This window comes from Sitodiplosis mosellana, unplaced genomic scaffold, assembly GCF_009176505.1.
Source record: "Sitodiplosis mosellana isolate CC-2019 unplaced genomic scaffold, AAFC_SMos_1.0 Smas_scaffold_2, whole genome shotgun sequence".
NCBI classification, from domain to species: domain Eukaryota; kingdom Metazoa; phylum Arthropoda; class Insecta; order Diptera; family Cecidomyiidae; genus Sitodiplosis; species Sitodiplosis mosellana.
Window position 1 is genome coordinate 7,516,841 of NW_022595245.1, and position 19,764 is coordinate 7,536,604.

The 19,764-nt window shown below is 37.5% G+C and overlaps 2 protein-coding genes across 3 annotated transcripts in view; both read left to right on the forward strand.

Annotated features, from left to right (window-relative positions):
* LOC129565238 (probable G-protein coupled receptor 158) overlaps positions 1-19,764 on the forward strand; it is a 56,632-nt gene that overhangs the window by 22,773 nt on the left and 14,095 nt on the right. The window lies entirely within an intron of this gene.
* Positions 4,848-7,129, forward strand: LOC129565239 (uncharacterized). Its single transcript, XM_055439892.1, has 5 exons — positions 4,848-5,986; positions 6,064-6,140; positions 6,205-6,273; positions 6,335-6,424; positions 6,505-7,129. The coding sequence occupies exons 1-5, from the start codon at positions 5,170-5,172 to the stop codon at positions 6,625-6,627; spliced, it is 1,176 nt and encodes a 391-aa protein (XP_055295867.1). The 5' UTR covers positions 4,848-5,169; the 3' UTR covers positions 6,628-7,129.

Here is a 19,764-nt window from a genome sequence, read left to right on the forward strand (position 1 = left end):
TCCGCTTCGTTTTTCTTCCGGAGAATATCTAGTTATGCCGACATATTTATCGATTTCGGGTTCCCTAAGAGCTATTTTATGAATATTACATCTGATTAATGCGGATGTTATTAAGATAAACTAAAATTTGCTTTTGTACTATAATTTGTAAGTTCCATTTAACACCGAAAACCATTCGGTCAGGCTGGGAAAAAAAATTGGAGTTTCAAAATGTACCTGAAATATAAACGGTGTCCAAATGGTTTTTGAGGCTTTTGTCGAAATGAACACACGTTCCCAGGTCAATTGACAAGGTGCTCCCCAGTGACGCGCTTTTATTCAATTAATATGGCATATCGCTTGAAAAACGGAACTATACTGAGTACTGACGTAACGTTTCACTCCACTCATCGGCATTACGCTCACATGTACGCAATTCACACAACTATCAACATGTTCGTCCCATCCAATTTAACCCGGTACTCTACTCGATTCTACACAATTCTCTACAACTTACTACATGCATAAATTATCAATCCGAGTTGAAGGCGAATGAAAAAAAAAGAAGAATAGCAACGAAAGGAAGGAGCGAAAACGATCGAAATCAATGCAATTCCAAAGGAGTTCGTAAGCTCATTGGCTTGGCTTGAAATGTTGTCTAAGTTTTCTCAAACACAAATGAACACTTTTCGCAAGTTTTCGGCTGGTGTGTATGTAAAATTATGTTAAGTCACGCAATCCAAGTGTGGAAGTGCTCAAGTTTGTGCCGAGTCATTCGGTAGTATTTTAGGCACAGATCCAGCATTAATTTATGATTCATTCAGAATTCTAATTGGAGTCACACACACATACACACCCAGCCAGTTGAAAGCGAGCGAAAATCTTCTAGAAACGGAAAAGGGAAGAAGACTGAATGAATTTTCGCATCAGTATCTGTTACCTCACTAACAGCATACCATTTACCCATTCATACGGTTGAGGAGCACGTTCTCCATTTAATCGACTTCTACTCTAATGTTCTTTACGTAAGTTTATCGCCTCTTTCGTCGCATTCTTTACTCTTTCGCTGGTTGGCTCTCTCGCTCTCTCTCTCTCTCGCCCTCATCCACACACTCTGTGTGGCAGCAGCGATGGTGGCACAGTTTAAAAATGAAAACCAAATAAATTGATATTCAGTAGGCGGATGTTGCAGTGCAGCTAAAGCTACCAACTGCTGATTATTTTTTGCTCTGTTCACCGTATCAACTGTCATCGTCGTTTGTCAATAGGCTTTGGCAAAATTAAATTTGGTGAATTTAGAGTTGATGGCATTGCCTCTGCTCCGTGTGTGTCTCACCCCATGCACACAAAATTGTGGCACGTATGCCTGAAATATTGCATAAAAACGGAGTTTTGGACAATTCAAATTTATGCTGCTGGAGAATGCCAAAGCGACGAAGGAAAAAGTCAAGAATAAAGTATTTCATCATATGAACTTCCGTTCGTGTTTTCGTGCGCTCTTTGCCTCCTGGCAACTGTTCCCGAAACATTGAAAATGAAGAGTATTTTGTTGCCTCGTTTTTCTCGTTCATTCGCCCGCCGCTATGAGTATATGTGCATAAATAACGGTCGTTTTTTTCGTTCGTCACGCTTTTCCAAAATCATCACCATAACATTTTGAATGGGAGCTTTTGTTTTTCTTTCGAATCTTTCATCACACTTCTACTTCGTTTTCATACTTGGCTGGAGTTTGCGCTTGATTGTCGACTAAATTGTCAAAAGAATAAGTTAGGAAATGTCCTCGAATTGCGCATTCCAACGCACCGAAAAAAAGAAAGAAAGGAAGAAAAAACAAATTCCGTTTGAATTCAAAAGAGTCACACTCACTCTCGCTGTGACTCTCGCACTCACTTCTCGTTTGCACTTTATTTGTTCTGCGTCGTCTGTACGTGAATGTCGATTTCTTTGGGACAAAAAAATACACACACATTTCGAGCTGCTCAAGCGAATTCTCAGTAGACTTTGTTTTATTTTCCATACCTTTCTCTTTTCCTCATGGCATTTCAATCCAGTTTTCCGCTGCTTTTTTTCTGTCTTTCTATCTATCGTTCGTTCCGTCGCCTTTTCCTTCGCTATATATACACACACACACAAAACATGCACGTTTTTCGCCGAGTTCTTCCCCTCTGCGTACCGAAAAAGAAAGAAGTCTGAATTTTTAATAGCGATATAATAAACTTTTATTGCTGCGCTTTCGGTTTCTTTTTTACTTCGAAAAATCATAGCACATTTTTTTTCTGGATACATAAATATGAATTAGTTATATTACATTGCCTTTGGCTATTCAACTTGCTCGTGAATCATTCGAATAAAAAGTGTAAAGCACATTAATCCATGATACTGAAATACTCACTCATTCACTCTAAACACTTCAACTTCGCCTGTTCTTTAGTTTGTTTCGATGCGAACAAACACTTAGCGTGGTCCAAAAAATTTTCATGTCGACTTGTTCGTCTTCCCCGTAGCTTAATCGTTAGTTTGCCTCAAAAAAATAAGATTCAGCCAAAAAATACCTACCTCCCCCAACAAAAACCCACAGCAAATGAAATCCGGGGAAAATCTGTCCATTGGTTTCGAAGGCGATTTTATATTGTAAAATCAATATTCCAACCTAATTTTTGTCACAAACTGCTGCTGGGATTTTATTCAGGGCACTAAGATCTACAACTTTTACCAATTGACTTTTTAAGGTAGCTCCCCAACAAAATATACGTTTTTCATGGATTTTACTATGAAAATATCAATTTTTGTTGGGGAGGTACCTTAAAAAGTCAATTTTGAGAGTTTTTGTCTGGGTAAGCTCCCCATATTTTCGAGAAAAAATAACTTTGTGCCAAGACACCACCCCTAAAAAGCCTATACTTAAGGATTTTTTGGTCAAAAGTTAATTTTTTGGGAGTTGAAATCGAATATGAGGCCAGAAATATGTGAAAAGATCACTCGATTTGGTCATGTAGGTACTTAAAATGTTTGTAAGGGATCATACTAGATGCCTAAAGGCAGAAAAGGTAGATATCGCTTGCTTTTATTTGTCAAATCGAAGCTCGTAGTCGTGATTTGCTCATTTTGGCCTGAATTTTGTCATTTATGTCTGATTCAATTGACACCGAATTTCATCCAAATCGCAATCTGACAAGTACCAAAATATTTGTACAGGTTGTAGCTACACGACACAAGTCAAAAACTGAACAAAAGTTTACCGTCTGGGTGACCCGTAGAGCAAAAAATGCAAAAAATGCCGAAAATTTGCCATTTTTTCGGTCATTTTACGCTGTAACTGGCCCAGAATGCCTTTTCAATGGCTGATGTCTTGGTAAAAGTTGTAGATCTTAGTGCCCTGAATAAAATCCCAGCAGCAGTTTGTGACAAAAATTAGGTTGGAATATTGATTTTACAATATAAAATCGCCTTCGAAACCAATGGACAGATTTTCCCCGGATTTCATTTGCTGTGGGTTTTTGTTGGGAGAGGTAGGTATTTTTTTGGCTGAATCTTATTTTTTTGAGGCAAACTAACGGTTAAGCTACGGGGAAGACGAACAAGTCGACATGAAAAAAATTTCGACCACGCTAACAAACACACAAAAACGTGGAATAGTTTCTCGAATTAAAGTATTCGCTTGCCGCCGATTGTTTATATCGAACAAACAACAACAACAGAGGGGAGCAAAACATTTCCGCAGGCTATTAAAACATGAGCAACGGCCAAAATTCGCTTTACATTCCACAACAACAGACTCTTCTCTATCAATATTTAATCAACATGATGGCGAACTGGGTCGAAAAAATTGCTGACTATAATTGCTATTGTTCTAAATATGCCAAAACGGAAATTAAGCACCGAAATTCCTTTGTCCACCTTGTCATGTTTGTATTTGAACAAGAACAATATGGAATAAATCAATGCGAATCGAAAACGATTGGCGATAGAGTGAGGCAGTGTCTCACTGAGACACTATCACTGAAGGAAGAGTGATAAAGAAAGAGAGAAGTAATGAAAAAGAAATTGAAAGGAAACGAGCGAAAAATGAAATCTGAGGTAAGAGAAACGTAGAGAGAATTTTGGATTTATCAAAGCCGCTTCCACTACAAATTGGACTCTCGTGTTGTACAATCCGATATCTCATTAGATACTCACTTGACGTGTGTATCAGAGTATTTCCGGTGAATTGGCAAAAAAAAAATCGAATCAGTGCCATGATTGACAGATCATCATTGTTTGTCATTTATTATTTTTATATGATAAGTTTGAGTGGTGCGATAGAGTAGTGTCTATGTCGTTATCGCAAACAAGTCTTGAGGCTTTTTTTTCGCAGAACAAAAGACACAACAAGAAGATTGCTTGAAATATTCGTTTCGAAGCCAAATAAATCTTCATCTCAAAATGAATTGGAATGCCTGTGCAGCGGAAAAAAATGTTGACGAATTTCTCAATTGCGACATATTTTTATAATAATGATTCGTTCCAATGAATTCATCGCTCTAGAAATGTCAACAAAATATGGTTCATATTTCATAAAATATCCATACAAATTTGCTATGTCTTGGCATTCATTTTGTTATTGGGTCCTTGAGACAATCATAATTTTCCATTTATTTCTATTGCCATGTTCCATTCATTGTGCTCCTCTTTCGTTCAAGCAAGCCGTATTGACTTTAATGCAATATACGACTTGATAAATATTTATCTTTTCGTCGAAATTGATTGCCATATTGTGTCTCGTTCGGTTTAGTAATTGTTTTTGTAATCGATTTAATGCAATTTAAAGAGCAAGGCTACATTTTAATTTCCAATTGATGTCATTACATTTACTTTGCGTCCGCATCCACATATATACACACAGCGCCTGGATGGTTTCGATATTTAATTATCAATAAATTAGTTTGAGTGGTCACTTGCAGTTAGTGTGTTCATTGCTGTGCTGATAGTTGGTTGGTCGGGGCTTGGTGAAAGGTTATTTATAGAGCACTTCATTTGGAAGAAAACATAGGGTGGAAGCATCAACAAAATTCAAATTGGCGCGCTGTTTAGTTCAGAGAAAAATTACGAAATTACATTGATTTTCCTATTGAAATTGAGGGCGCTCGTGTCGCCACAGTTGTCATTCAAGTCTTAGCTTCCTACCGATGGAAGAAAATAGTTGAGCGAACTATGGAACCAAAGTGGATAGTTTTCATTTTAAGATATTTCGATTGCTGGGGCTTTTGTACGGAGTTTCAAACGACACAAAGAAGATCTGATGAATGCTACTTAGTCATCCTTGTGCTGCACATTGTAATGGATTTCTTTGCTGCCTGGTCAATTGTAGCATTTCTCAAACGACCCACAGACGATGAACTTGGCCATGTCAACGATGTTATCAAGTTGGGTGGTATATTGTTCGTTTGCTTTTTGTCCGTCACTGAATCCTACTTCAAACGGAAACGACAACGTAGATTTTGGCATGTTTTTCAGAAAATTGAACAAAGCTATCGCTCAAGACAATCATTTCGACTACAAAGCTACCTGAAGAAGTTTGCATTCTTTATATTTGGGTCGATAACATCAACGTTGTATCTTATGTTCTACTCATACCACAACGGTTCGCTGTTCATAAACTATCCACATTTCTGGTTTACCTATGAAATTGTGACAAGACAATACCGAAATCGTGTCTTGTACTATTTATTTTACTTGGAGCTAGTTGAAAATGAACTGAAAACGATTGAAGGATTGGCAAGAGATGCAGCACAAAGTAGTCACTGTTCCATGTACAAAATTGACAAGAGAGAAAATAGTGGAAATCAAAGTGATTTGAAACGGATTTTTGAATACTATCAACTAGCATGTGAACTGAGTGAAGAGCTCAATTCAGTGTTTGGTTGGTCTAACGCAGCAACTATTTCATTTTTATTCGGTCTTATTCTGACTGAGCTCAATTGGGTCTACTGGATATGGTACAATCGCTTTGATATCGTCAACATGATTGGTGAGTTAAACTCAAAGTAACGACGTTTATGTTATAAAGAAGATAAACAAAACGCCGGAGTCTCTTTTCAAGCACAGATTACATTTTCTGGATTCTTCGTTTGATGTTCATTACTTTTTGCGTATTTTTCGTGGTGCTCGGTTGCAAAAAGCGGGTAAACGTGCAAAGTTAACTACTCATTGCTAGCAAATTTATTTAATTTGTACTTTAATTAGTAGAAAAAGAAAGTGCTCTATTACATGGGTTCAATTAAGTTCCACTGGAACGACACAAAAACTGCGTCTCAGGTATCACAAGCATAAATGCATTCGGCTGTGCGCAACGTGAACACGATGTTTCCTTTCACAGGTGGAATCCATTTTCTTTGATAGTTTTCATCAGCCCATCACTTTCCACGCCAAAGGATTGTTTGAAATCAGCCAAGAAACTATGCTGCAAGTACGATGAATGGCGGCAATGCATGGCAAACCCTTTTCTACAAATTGAATTAAATCCAAGTTGCACTTTCTATATTTCAGCTCATTAACCGGATTACAATCTACATGACGGTGTTCATTCAATTCTCGCCCATGTATCGATTGTGCTATGCCATGGTCGAATGCTTGCGCATTCGTGGTCCTAAGTCGAAAGAAAATTCGTAAAATGCGAAAATGCGCCAAAAGAAATTCCGAGACAAATTCATTCATTCAAACGAATTCATTGAAATTTTTTCCTCTCTTTTGTAGCGCTGTCAAGCTATCTAGTGGCATTGATTGAATTTCGTTTGGAAATGAAAAAAAAAATCGAGCTAAATATTTTGGATCGCAATAAACGAAGCACCCAATGACGTGTGATGAAAAAAAATTGCTCGATATTTTTCAAGCTTTTTTTCCCTCGACAACATGCATTACAACGTGTGAACAAAATATGAATGGCATTTATGGAAATATTCAATGGAGTAAGAGAAAGAGAGAGAAAAAAACATTGTCGAAAAGCCAACGCAGCGTGTGGTATAATAATATGCTTTTGTACATGCACTTTGCACAATTTAATAAAACACGCTCGGTTTGCACGAAAGCAAACGGAAATGGGAGAAAATGTGCTGAATTTTTACACACACACACACATCCACTGTGCAATTTGTACATTTTGCAAACATTTTACTACAAAATTTGCAAACACAATTTAAATGTTGAATAAACATGCAACGTTTGAGAATGATTAGTTTCAATTTGTAAACCAAACTAATAAAAAAGCGGATAGTATCCTATTTTCCCTTTTTTTCTCCCTCTTTCCTCTCTGTAGCACGAATATCGCAACAAGAGAGTTGATGAACTGCCGAAAAATGCTCCCCAATCGATTATTTGCTATGTCTATTTGCTTCCACCCTCGCATCATGTACAGTATACAATGTACAGTACATCGAAGATCCAAGTCAATAGAGCTTCGATCCACGTTCAAAAAGTTATGAACATGATATATATATTAAAGCCGAAGAAACGAACATGAACATGGAAATGAGAAGAGGAAAATAATGAATAGGAAGAAGAAGAAGAAGAAGTAGCAGAAGTGGAGAATAAATCGCAATTCCAGCAGTAGTGCTGGTGAAATGGCAAACTTTGTTACAAGTTTAAATCGAAATGTCATGAAGAGAGAGAGAAAAAAAAGAACACATCAGAAACCGAACTCAACGAAAACAATACCAAAAATTCCATTACGTATGGATTTACGTTCGTCAAGTTGTTGTTCAGTTTACAATATTTCTCGCTTGCTCATACACTCTTGTGCGTTCCAGTAAGGCACTTGACGTTTTATCAGCCGCTGTGAAAATGAATCTTCAGCATAATTAAAGCCCAATTCTTCATTTTGGTGAAAAGAAAACTGAAGGAGGAGGAGAAAACGAAAAAACAAGAGCAAAAAAAACCGCATTAAACGAATCAGACTTTTGATTCTGTTCGGTAATGGCCTCCATATATGGTTTTAGTGAGTATTGTGCAAAAGAAACGGCAGTCATCATATGATCTATATACATAGATACCGCCAAAAAGTACATATATAATGGAGTTAAACTCATTTAAATTTATCTCGTTGATATGGCTTGCGGTGCTTCTCGTTCTCGTTGCGCAATACGCAACTCAAGACTTTTCATGTGCGAGATTTGTAGGTGAACTTCTGTAGAAAATTTAAATTTCAACAATTCGATTTCCGATGCCATACACCGCATCACCTCTCAATTGTTCCAACATTTTGATCATGATGATTTGAAGCTGCTGCTGCTGCTCCTTGCTACCGCTTCGAACGGTAAAATTCGAAAGATAACATCATTATCGCCTTGGTTGGTGTTGCTACTACTGATGCTGCTGTTGCTCTTGTTGTTGTTTTTGTTATCACAGCACCTCATCATTGTAAATTTTGGTGGCATTTGACTGGTATTCACATCAACCGCTATGGGAAATCAAACGACAGCTTCACATGCAATTTGAACGATTCCTAGTATTTTTTTTTTGCATCACGTTTTTTCATGTGTACAATATTTGACATGCTGAGAAAATATTGTATATCCAATTTTGATTGATTATGTGGAACAGAACGAACGCTCGTACACACATACGCACAGCAACAGTACTTAGCAGCACTTTAGTTGATGCGGTATGTTCGTCAGCACATACTATAGTTTCAAGTATTGGATCTTATCGAAACGGTTCGAATTTCATCCACTTCAAACTTGGCTTGGCCATAAAACGAACAAAGTACTACAAAAAAAAAGAGCAGAGATAAGAAAGTGAGCTCCCAACATTTTCTAGAGAAATTTGTTTTTGTAAATGTGAAGCTTTCAAACAAGTAAACAAAATCGGATCGCAATGAATTTTTTTTTGTATGCTTCACAAACACAGAGAAGGCATAAATGGTACTAATGTTAAACACAACAGTTAACACAACGACTTTGCCGCCGACGAACAGTAATCGCAGGTTTTTGATGCTTATCGATGTTTTATAAAGAGAAGAAAGTCGAATCCGATTACATTTCCGTCCTGTCTAATCAAATGGCAATGGAAAATTCAGTACTGTTTCCCTAGTTCATAGCAGAAAGAGAAGAAGAGGAAGGAGGAAAAAAACGGAAAATGCCGAACCAAAACACATATATTCAATGCACTCATTGAAGTGTCACGAACACACAACCATACGCACATCTAATGTGTGTGGCTGGCTGAGAGTATGATTGTTATGGCACAGCCAAAAGAGATACACAGACAAAGTGCGAGTAAAAAGATTGTAGTCCTGGCAACAGCCGATCCCATCATCATCTTTCGTCTCTATTCACTGTGTGTCTGTACTGTGTATGTATGTTGCCATGGGCTGACTCTCTTTTCTTCAATGTATGCTGGTAGTTGGTACGACACTAAGCCGCAGAGCTTTTGAACTGTGATGGAAAATGAATCCGTGTAAATCAATAAAGCGCGCCGCGCTTCGTTCATCGAATATTTATGCTAGATAATAATAACAATAACAATAACAATAATCGGGAAAATTGCGAATCCATTGTACGTGTGGTAACCGAACGTGAGCATGACACAACAGTGCTTTGTTGTTTGCGTTTTCACCATTTTATGTACACACAACACACACACACACAAAATCACACAGGCCATTGTCAATCAAACGGGGATCCTGTCTAATAAAGACGAGAATGGGAAAACATATAAATAAAAAATAGCAACAAATATCCGTGTGCCACAGGAATATGAACGTTTTATAAATAAAACACACTTATGCCTCTCAAATCATATCCAGTGACACAACACCAAAACGAACAAACGAATCGGGACATGGGACAATGCATACAACATATTTCGCATCAAAACATGTTTCCATGCGTCAATTCTCACATACTGATGTGAACACTCAATGACGATGATGAGCATCTGATGTGTGAGCGAAGAGCCAACGAATAAGTGCGAATAGAAGCCTGTGCTGAATGCATTGCAGCCCATAAAATGCTGAAGCATATAAATTCTATTTAACCGATGCCGAACAGTAAAATCATTAAGATGAATTCATTGACACAAATATAAAAGCTTTTGCGTAAAATTTAATTACATCCACCTACCCTGTGTGCACAATGCGCTAAATGTAATGCTTTTTATGCATATATGGACGGTTCAATGTAGACCAGAGAGACAAAGCTTACACACCTTTCACCTGAAATTATACCTTTTGCCTTTGCATAAATCTTTACATATAATTTAAGCCCGACTACGTCGTGGTAGGATGATTATTACATTTGCCCACTCGGTCGTGTGAAACGTAGAGATATTCTCATTTTAATGCCCGAGCTTATAAATCAGGATATGTTCATGTTCAACCGACCTGATTAAGAGGGCAGCCAGCAGTGATGATGAACTCAAAAACTATTTTTAAGCCCTACACGAACTCACACACACACACACACATTCCGTTTGCCGACATTCGCATTTTACAGCCATTCCGATCTAAAATAGATTTGAAAGCAGAATGAAACGCAAAAATACGATACGATACATAAATAATATAGCAAACTGTATGTGTGTGTCTGTGTATTCAGCCCATGTAATGCAATGGTGGCGATGGTGGTGGCAGAGGTGTTGGTTGTTATAAACACTGAAATATTACTGTTTCCAGCCAGATTTTCGGCATTCTCATCCGATTGGAGCGCGCTCGATTTTGCGGCGATGTTTTCAATTATGTATGGTGACATTTAAGACATTTTGACAGTCTGAAACTATTTCGGCAAACCGTACGGTTGATTCTTATTTCTTTTTATTTTGCTATATTTTTATCTCCTCCGAAGTTTGTACCGCAAATGGATTGGAATGAATTGAAACAAAATGAAATTGATTCTATAAGTTTGCGATATCTTATATATATATATTGATACAGGATCTTATTTTCCAAACTCGTATCATATGTTGGATTGTGAAAAAGAAAGTTGGAGCAGGAAAAAAGCATTATAAAACGACCAATAGACAAAAGTTTAACTTGATTTTTAGCCATTAAAAAAGGTTTCGTTAAAATGTGAGAACCAAAAATAGATAAATCCTGAGTACGTGACACATATATACACGCTCCAACAAATTTTGACCATTCGCCGTGTTGAATGAATGGCATTTTGAGTTTTATGGGAGTTTCAATTAATATTTAATTTGCTGAATCAACAAAAGATTGAATGACAACTCAAAATATTTATTTTCCATTGCGCGCACGCGGAAGCGCATGCATTTTTAAAAAGATGAACGATTTTGCCAGCGATAAAATTGTGTGCTCCTGTGCTAAAAATAGACACACTAAATTCATCGAGAGTGCATTGTTAATGCCATTCGTTCGTGTTGATGTGGAAAAAGCTATGGTAACAGATGATTCATTGGATAATGTGTATATATGGGATTTGTGATGTAATGGGTTTGTTCAGCGAGAGAGATAGAGAGAGAGAGAAGTGGGCAACGTGGACCGACTGCAAATGGCAAACCGCTGGTATAATTAAACTGACATTGCTTAAAATCCAACAGATAAATTCGACTATCAAGTGCCAGTTCAATTTTTACAGATCATATGCTCCGAGTGCACATAGCGCAAAAATATATAAACAACTTATTGCTTAATATTATGGCACAGATAAAGTGGATAGAGAGAGAGAGAGAGAGAGAGAGAGAGATAATGGAAGGGGAGGAGAGGGAGAATACTTCCCATGGAGGATTTCCTGGCCGTATGAAATAATTTAATTTTCGACGACACTCATTGTTGTTGCTTACTGCCATCATGCTTTTTTTCTCCACTCTCTCACACTCGCTCACTCGTTTGCTACACTTTTCCAAAAAATTTGACGGAGTCGAAATAAATTGCTTTTCATCCGCGACAAATATTTCAGGCTTCTCATTTTTTTTTGTCGTGCATTAAAACCATCCATTGTAATTAACATGCCCTATATTTTTCGTTTATTTCCTCAACAAACTCATGCTCGCATACACACACACATACTCAATTTATGTTGGGGTTGGTTTTTTTCTCTCCCTCGTTGTAAAAGTAACTACGAAAAGTTTGACGTAGTTTCAGTTCGGTTTTTGCCTGCAAATCAGTCATACGGTCTGATGACTATGACAACAACGTGTATATGATGGATAAAAATCGAAGAATATTCGAGATTCCTCATATTCCGGTGAACAACGCGCGCGAGCGAAAAAAAACGCGTTAGCAACCACATTTTTTGTATGCTAACCACCACCACAAATTCAGAACACCAAACAATTTTCATTTTCATGCTCTTGCAAACGATGTTACGCTTCCATTATTTTGATATACGTCAAATAGAATTGGAAATTGTGGAGCGTTTTAATTGTAGTTTTTTTTTGCGAACATCGGCTTTTGTATTATGCTTTTTCACTCATGCTCGTTTGCTTTATCTTTATATATCGTTTTCTCTCTTCCCCTCTATCTCTCTCTATCTCTCTCCCTTTATTTCGCCCATTCTCTGTGTCTCTTGATCCGACGTTCAATTACGCAATCTTCTCATGAATTCATTAATTACTTCATTATTTTGAAACTTCAAACGATTCATTTTCGTTGAAAACGCATAAAAATAAGGATAATATGATTACTAGAAAATGTTTCAAATAATTTGAAAGAGCATTTCTTTGAAGTACACATCAAATGCTTGTGATTTATATTTTTACGTGTTGAAATTGGTCTGATGGGAATGAAACTTTGATTAGTTTTCACATAACTTTTTGTTTTTGTTTATTTTCAAAAAATAAACTCCATTTTGAAAACTAAGAGCTGATGAACTATCGCTGTTCCTGTTACTCCTCTCACTTGATTGGGAGGCAAGGGAATTTACTTAGCATTACTTGGCCACATTTATCTTCTTCATATTCCATCCACTTTGAATCTTTCCTTCTTCAATGAATACAACAACAAGAACGACGACGATGAAAACAAAAACAGAAAACGGAGAAGATGAATTTGTTTTGGGCGATGTTTTTGTGGCCCAGAAATTTCAAAAAGTAAAACGAATACACCGTACACAAATACGATGGATCTTTTTTTCTATCCATTGGTTCGGCAGAGGATCCATTGAATTAGCCTGGAAAAAAAACCGACGAAAAAAGACTACAATTTGAGTTGCGTTGAGCCGCAACAAATTACAAGAAAAATTTTCACATATTTATCAATACAGTTTTTTTTCCTTCTGGGATGGTTTTTTCTGTGCCTTCGGTTCGGAATGTTGTCGTTTATGCTAAATTGCCATTCGAATACGAATAAAATTGTGGCGACACTATGCAACGGCAAACATTAGACGAACTTTTTTCTTTTCGTCTTTGTCGTTATCATTCTTTCTGGTTCTCAGGGTGTACGTACGGCATCTGATCGAGATTTATGCATATTTGGTGGTGTGCAATGGCAAGTCTCATGTATAAATAGAAGTTGCTGCTGCTGATGTTGTTGTACATAATAAGACGTACTTGAGATTATTACACAGGACACAGTTTTATCAGTTTGGCACAGTAACGTTGAGCCGCAGCAATCGAAACTTTTGCGTTTCACACGAAAAAAAAGGAAGAAGAAGAAAAAAACACGTTACGTTGCGAATATCCCAAACATAATGTATCAGAACGCTCGGCACGATAAGCTAGCTGACACAGCTCAAACAGTTGCCATTTATTGAATTTTCGCTTCGTTTTTTTTTTCCTTCATGTGGACCGTTTTTTGCTCGGTATGTGTGCGCTCGTTCGTCCCAGAGTTTTTGGTTCAAATTACATTATTTGTCAACGATTTTCGGCAAAAAAAAATTTCCTCTCTTCTGCTCTGGTACACACCATCACCTGGCTGTTGTATCTCATCGTTTTTTTTGGCACATCGCAGAGAAATCGGATTTGAGTTTGGAAAAATGCAATACGTTTATCGTATTAATTTGAACTGTTTCACATTTGCCATCGATGATGGAAACGGTTGGATTGAAAAGAATAAGAAGAAAAAAAAGTTTCGGAAGACGTGTCACAGCACATAAAACATTTTTTTTACCCAAAGTGTTTCCTAATTTGTCACTTTGTATCAAGCAAAATCAAATAATATATTGGCATGGAAAGAAGGTGCTTTTTTCGCTGTGGTTCCACCCGTATGCATTCATGCTGATGGTCGTCATACCATACCGTAGGTGTTTGTAGAAGTATGTAAATAGCACAAATCAGCAGCCTCATATTCCTGAATCATGTTCGAAGAAGAGGGAAAAAAACACACACACTTCAACTGCATCGAACAAATTTGTTTAGCATTCATCATTTTTTTTTCTTCCTTTGGCTTGAATGTGGGATGGATGAAAAATAAAAGTCGTTGAATACTCAAGAGCACACAATGAATGAGAGTCTATGGAAGCGTAAAAAAAGGTCATAAAAATGCTCAAAATTGAAGAGTCGTACTCAGCACTTGCTGCTTCATCTGCTCTAATTTTAAACCGTTCCATTGCATCAAATTAGAGTTATGAACCATCGTCGGCGGCAAAAGCAAGAGCAACGTATTCAACTTTTTGCTGCGCTTGTTTCACGCAATGAATCACATTTTCGATACAAAAGGCACTGAACCCGATTTTACACGTGCTTTTCATCAGTTCCGACAAATTTTGCCCCAGTCATGCCCCAGTCAGTGGCATCTGCTCTGTGCAACACTCGCATGTGGATTTCAATGCAAAAAGAAAGAGAGAGAGAGAGAGAAAGAGAGAGGGAGCAAAAGAAAAAAGAAGAAAGATTCATCGCCTTAAGTGTATGTGAACGCTGCGAAATTTATTCATTTCTTGTTGTAATTCAAAGCAATTCACGAGAAAAGAGAAAACAGATCAGAGCCAAATACATTCAAAATTTAAGTAGTGTAGTCATGCTATTGTTCACTGTTGCCGCATTGTTATCGTCACCGTTTTCCCTCGCTCTCGAACGAAATGCCAAAGTCAAAGATAGAGCAACGCTGCAAGAGATAGCAGCAGCGGCGGCGGCTGCAAACACAAGAAACGACACGTAAAATGACGAAAATCCAGCAAACGCGTACTCACCCTGAAAGCTTTTATCACTCTCGCCTACAATAAAATGCGACAAGATATTTCATTGTTGTCACTGCTCAACACTACCAAACCGAACCATGTAAAAGAAGATTACATACCTTTTATCTGAGCGTCGGCCTCGTTTTTCCCTCGAAAATTGTCTGTTGTTCGTCGTATCTTTGAAAAAAGAGCAAGCAGCAAAGAAAAAAAAAATGCTTCTTTTTTTGCTCTTTCGTTTCGCCGTTAGTTTGTTGTCACTTTGGAACGAATTGTCTTGAAGATTTGGTGCCCGATCAAATTGAAGGGAGTGAAACAAAGCAGCAACATTATCGCTAGCAAAACGGGAAATAATATGCGAAAACAACAACGAATAAATCGATAGTGAAGCGAATAGAAAGAAAGAAGAAGAGAAGGAAACACGAGCACAGGCACAAAGGGCATGGGGGCATATGTAAATAGGATTTGATTATGTGTATTGCCTTCGAATCTAGTGGATGCATGGAAATTGTAACTGTCAAATGTAAATGGAAAAAAGTTCGTTATCGCTTCGTCGATTCATTTCTATGCTAACTCCGTCTGACAATGGATATAGCTTTGAGCGCTAAATTCGCATTGCAATCAAATCTATCGATGAGCCTTGAATGAGCTCAAAACAATACACATACAGACAAAAGAGAGAAAGAGCTTTTTTCGGTATGTGTGTGTGTGTGTGTGCCATTTTATCGATTCGCTTGGAGAATGTACTGTGTAAACACACACACAGAACACAACACAACATTTCATTTGCTGCCACTACTGTTTCTCGCATTTTCAAGCATGTTTCCTCTCTCCCTTTCCCTCCATTCCTCTCTCTCTCTATGTCTGTTCCTCATTTCTCTCTTCTCGACTCAATGACCGAATCGAATGTATCACATTGTGCAAAGTGTTCAACAACGATGCAGACAAAATTTTTCTATCTTTATCCCATCAGATGTCAGAGCGCGTTTTTTTCTTCTCGGTGCTAAATGTATATGTCCTTAAACTTATAATCCATTATGCTATACGAATTGATTGTAATTTGTACATTACTTCTGATTACACATTGACCCGGATTAAATCAGTCGTGAATTTCATGTGTCTCAATTAATTAATTCTCTGACATGTGTGTCGAACATGAAGAATGGAACTCGAAAGTAATGCAAAAAGACAGAGAAGCATATTGCTGATGTGATGGCGACGAAGACGACGACGGTGACAATGCCAACAGCACTAGCAAACGATGGTCCATCGTCGATGGAAGCATTTTCTGTCTCGAATTGTTCTCACTTTGTTACGTTTTGATTGAAATCGTCAAGAGAGAGAGAAAAAAAAAGAGAGAGAGAGAGAGAGAGAGAGAGAGCGGGAGGGAATGAGAGAAAACACATTGACGAGCACAAAAGCTAGACATTATAAATACATTGTAAAGAAAAAGTGGTCAACTTTACACATTGAATACGTAAAAAAAGAAACTTTTCGTATCCCACATGTTCTTTTCCATTTTTTTTACTCAATGTTGGGTTCTAGGTTGGGTTGCTTGCAGCCAAAACTTATCACAACCACTTTTCGATTACAACATTGAACACGAGTGTGTTTTCAATCCGTTCCCATATTGAATGAATCAATAAAAACGAAAACCGTTACGTTTCGGATATTTCAATTCGTCGAATATTTCTCGCAAAAGCATTTTCACTGTGAAACATTAATTTCACATCAGAAAACCACATCGACACACTCACACACAAGCAGAGAACTACTTTTTTGCGGGCGAATGGAATCGATAAGTGGAAAACGCTTTCGATACTTGCTTCGGATTAAAGATTTATGACAACCGAAAAATCGTAACATTTGGAATTTACGTTGCGTTCTGGATTAGTGTTCTGGTGAGAGTGAGTGCGTGTGTGTGTTAATCCAGTAAAGTGTTCCCCGAACAGAATATATATCGTTTGCCAATAGTGGTAAAACTTCATGCTGTTCAGTCGGTGATGATCAACGTCAATCGCAAACAAGATTGTAAAAGCACGAAAAATAGAGAGAGAGAGAGAAAAAAATGCAATTCAGTAAGAAGCTCTAGTGAAGCATGAATTCGGAGAAAATCTAGTAAAAGATTTGCACACTTCCCACGACGTAATAAAAATGCTCAAACCATATATACAGCATAGTTTTCAACACCAAAACTCGAAGCTCCGGCCACTTCGTGTTGAAAAGAACATTGACGAATTTTCAGGTTTTACGCTGTAATTTATCATTTTCACTTTTTTCCCTATTCTTCAACTCGCAGTTAATGATTTGAAAATCAATTTGAATTGAATTTTAAAGAGAAATATTTTTTCAAGAGTAAAGTGTGTGGCTGATGTGCGAAATGAAAAAAAAATCCAGTGCAGACGTTTTTCGAACAAAACGAAACTGGCATGCATGAATGAATGAAATCCACGATTAATTTCGAATCAATTGTGCATCTGTATTTGATGTGTCTCATCAAATATGTATTAGTAGTGTTAATATCTTGTGCAATAGCATCCGCTAAACTAGATATTAAATTACTATGCGACGTGTATTCGCCCACTTTTGATGGTAATAAAAACGACTCGCTCACACACAGTGGCCATCATCAACATATATACTAACAGAAGAAAAAACAACCAAACACATCGACGAGTGAAGTGCTGACATTAACAGCAGACAGCTCGTCACGTCACATCAATGCAAATACTTTTGAGCGAAATCAGATTGAAAATTCCATTTCCTCTAAATACATTTATCTATTCTCTTTCTTTCTGTTGGGCATTCGCATGTGTGTATTTTGTGTTCAATTTCAGGCAAATAACAATATATATTTATACAAGCTATGTGGCTCCCCGTGTCTTGCTCCCTCTTCAAACCTACAAACAAATATCCAAATATCCAATGTGAAGACATCTCAGTCGATGACGATGACGATGATGATGATGCTGATGATGATCGAAAACCACGAAACACAAATATGTTTACTTGTGTGTCTCATTCAACAAGCCATAATGAAAATTTCTGCATACTTCTACTATAGCATACATATCCATCTACAATTCGTATGGATGACAAAGTCGTAAAACTATGGAACACGTTTGTGATTGGCACAGTGAATAAGAAACAACAATTACAAGTTCTGCCAACGATGTCACTACTAACATTCATACGAAAAGCTAAAGTTTTCCCCTTTGCTCTCTCTCTGCTTTATTGTCACATTACCGTAGCTTAATATGCTCTTGGTAGACCGTGTGCGTGTGTGTATCCGTCAACGATGCTATTGATGCTTATGTTGGCTGATGTCGACTTCTAATGATATCCAAAATGAGCACAAATAAATATGCATGAGTGATAGTGAAAAAGCTGTGTGTACAACAGCAACAACAACAACATCAACATTAGTAGCTCCAGATATTTATGTGAATTTTATCGATCGACGTGATACAATGTTCGATACGCATATAATAATATACACGATATGCTGTGTGTGCGTGTGTGTATCTTTCAGTTTGGTATTATACCCATATAAATAGTATAGATTTGGATATGAATATATATGCGAACGCGAGGCAAAGCATCGTCTCAGACTACGCACACTTACACACACACACACGCAGCAAGCATTCACAGGCGAATCCCCATCGCCTTACTACCCTCGATAAACATGTCGGATTAACGGGATAATTCTCCACAGGCTAGGGATTATTTGACTGAATGCCCAATAACTTTTTCTTGGCCGTCGAAAGTTTCGATCGATTTTGATCGTAATTGTGTCATGTTGTGCAGTTTGATTCAATACAAATGATTAGCGCGCACGTCCAACAACGAATAACGAGCAAAAATGTCTCCTATTTCCTTTGCCACACAACCACTTTGATCCCACCTTTGATTTTACTCCCGCCGAGAGGACGACAAAGAAAAGAAAAAAAATTGGAGAAGCAACGAAAAAATAATCGTTTTTTTTTGTTCATCACGCCATTCCTTTCATGCACAACAACAGCCTTTGCGCTTTGATCACTAAGTTAACCGCTTCGACAATTTCCGAGGCCTTTTCTCTATTTTGCGCTGGCCGTGTGTGTGTATTTTGTTGCTGTGTTTTGTTCTCTGTTCGGATTGAAAATCAACCATTTTCGTTATTCAATTTGGCCAACGAACCGCGTCGATTTTGGGCTCTTTGCAAATGCTTACTTTTATTTTCGGTCGCTTTTATGAAATAACACAATTTTGCGCAAAACGCACCAAAGAAAATAAGCAACAAAAATGGAAAAAAAAGAAAGGAAAAACTCAATCATTTTCCATCCTCTTAACATTGATGTTCTTACTGTTGTTGCCGTTTGCTGCCTCTCTCTCTCTCTCTCGCTCATTTTTTCTCTTGCTCAACTGAAATTACCTAACATTTTGGACATAAAATAATGAAATGGCCGAGATGAATAATGGTTAATGGAAGAACGAGACAGAATGCGCAAAGAATAAGAGAAATAGGACGAAAAACAACAACGACAACGACAACAAAAACAACAACAACAACAATGACGACGAAGAAGACGAAAAGCAAAATGCAGGTTGGACTTGAAATTCAACATTATGTTATTCTCTGGAGAATATTGATTGCCGCTTGTGTAAACGTCTTGAAAACGTTGGGACAAGCTCTTATTTTATTTTTCCTACGTAAAATGAACCATACTATTGACGAGATGCTTTTGAAACTGCTGCCGATGCT

Excerpts from the sequence above, each read along its gene's own strand:
- LOC129565239 (XM_055439892.1), top strand. The coding sequence starts at position 5,170 with ATGGAACCAAAGTGGATAGTTTTCATTTTAAGATATTTCGATTGCTGG. Across the intron at positions 6,274-6,334 it reads ACACAAAAACTGCGTCTCAG|GTGGAATCCATTTTCTTTGA; the intron begins GTATCACAAGCA and ends TTCCTTTCACAG. Across the intron at positions 6,425-6,504 it reads GCCAAGAAACTATGCTGCAA|CTCATTAACCGGATTACAAT; the intron begins GTACGATGAATG and ends TCTATATTTCAG.